Source organism: Plectropomus leopardus, unplaced genomic scaffold (assembly GCF_008729295.1).
Source record: "Plectropomus leopardus isolate mb unplaced genomic scaffold, YSFRI_Pleo_2.0 unplaced_scaffold28872, whole genome shotgun sequence".
In the NCBI taxonomy this organism is placed as follows: Eukaryota; Metazoa; Chordata; class Actinopteri; order Perciformes; family Serranidae; genus Plectropomus; species Plectropomus leopardus.
This window is the reverse complement of record NW_024631459.1, coordinates 2,077-3,409: the sequence shown is the minus strand read 5'-3', so window position 1 is coordinate 3,409 and position 1,333 is coordinate 2,077. Positions and strand designations below refer to the sequence as shown.

Below are 1,333 nucleotides of genomic sequence, written 5' to 3'. Positions count from 1 at the left end.
CACACACACACACGGAATAAAATAAATATTTACCTGAACCCTTGATTCTATCAAGTCCAGCCGAAGAGCCAGTGCTTCCCTCATGAAAACGTCGGGATAGTGACTCTCATTAAAAGCCTTTTCTAATTCCTCCAGCTGCCAACCAGTGAAATTTGTGCGAGTTCTTCGTCTCTTGCAACCAGGACTATCTTTGTCTGGGTCCCCCGAGTCTGACAGCAGGAAGGAATGTAAACAAAAGATGAATTATTATTTTTAAATTACCACATTTTAAAACAATTCTAACAAGACTGTTTTCACGCACATAAGAGGAATTCTGCAAACTTTACAGCTGGAGAAGGTGAAAGCATTTAAGATTTTTGCAATGTGCACATGCTGCCTGCAGCTTCTATCTAATCTGTCGCCTTTACTGAGTTCACAGGAAACCTTCAGATGTTAACACGAGCCTTTCCTTGCTCTAGTATTTCCTGACTGACAGGAACATTGTTTTTTGCTTGGGTGCATCTTCAGCTTTCGCAGATGGAAATGAAGTGGGAGGCGAAGACTCTGCCTGTCTGTGTGTGCGCGCTCTAGGCTTGCCCTTTAAAAACACAACAACCACGAGGATAACTTGTATCGCAATATCCTGTCTTTGTTTCTTTCTGTTCTTTGTGCAAGCAGCCGACCTAGAGGAGAGGTTATTGTGTAGTATATAATGTGGCTTACCTGTCAGTTTGTACTGCTGATTATCTCCATTCATCCCGCAGCCTGAAGACAAGAGGGGGTTGGAATTACCCACTGAAGCCGTGCAGGAACCATTAAGTAATCCGTCTATTGAGAAGGGAACCGCGGACGCAGATTGAAGTTGATGCCCGGCTAATTCGTAAACGTGATGGTGGCTCAGATGGTACGGGAAGCCCACCATCCCGCCGAGAGAGCCTCCGAACTGGGCGTGAGGTGGATCCAGTATCCTGCTGTCCATCATCCCGCAGGCAAAAGGAAACGACGTCTGGAGGCCGGTGATGGGAATTTAAAAAGCATGCAGTGAGTGTGGCCAACGAGTAGGGGACATGATGTGAAGGGAGGGATGAGCTGTACTTTATCCACATGAACCTCCCAATAATTAGCCCAGGCTCTGGGAATATGAGACCCAATGAGAAGCGGTAATGGACTCTGACGTCAGAGACGCGCTCTGCAAACGCTCCCCGTATCGATTGCTAATTAAAGCTGACATCCACCTCAATAAACAATATCAGAGCTGTCACAACAAGACAGGAGGGCTTTGATAAGAACTACATCGCAACTACACGGGGGACCCACCGGGAGGAAGGGCTCACTGAATCCCGGGAAGAAAGGG

At 46.9% G+C, this 1,333-nt stretch overlaps 1 protein-coding gene across 1 annotated transcript; it reads right to left on the bottom strand.

The window, feature by feature from the left end:
* Positions 1-33: 33 nt before the first annotated feature.
* Positions 34-1,025, bottom strand: LOC121938218 (homeobox protein unc-4 homolog; the record flags this gene model as incomplete). Its single annotated transcript, XM_042481490.1, has 2 exons — positions 703-1,025; positions 34-209 (listed from the first exon to the last, which is right to left on the bottom strand). Coding segments are annotated over exons 1-2 (435 nt in total), but the record flags the coding sequence as incomplete, so codon positions are not given.
* Between the last annotated feature and the right edge of the window lie 308 nt (positions 1,026-1,333).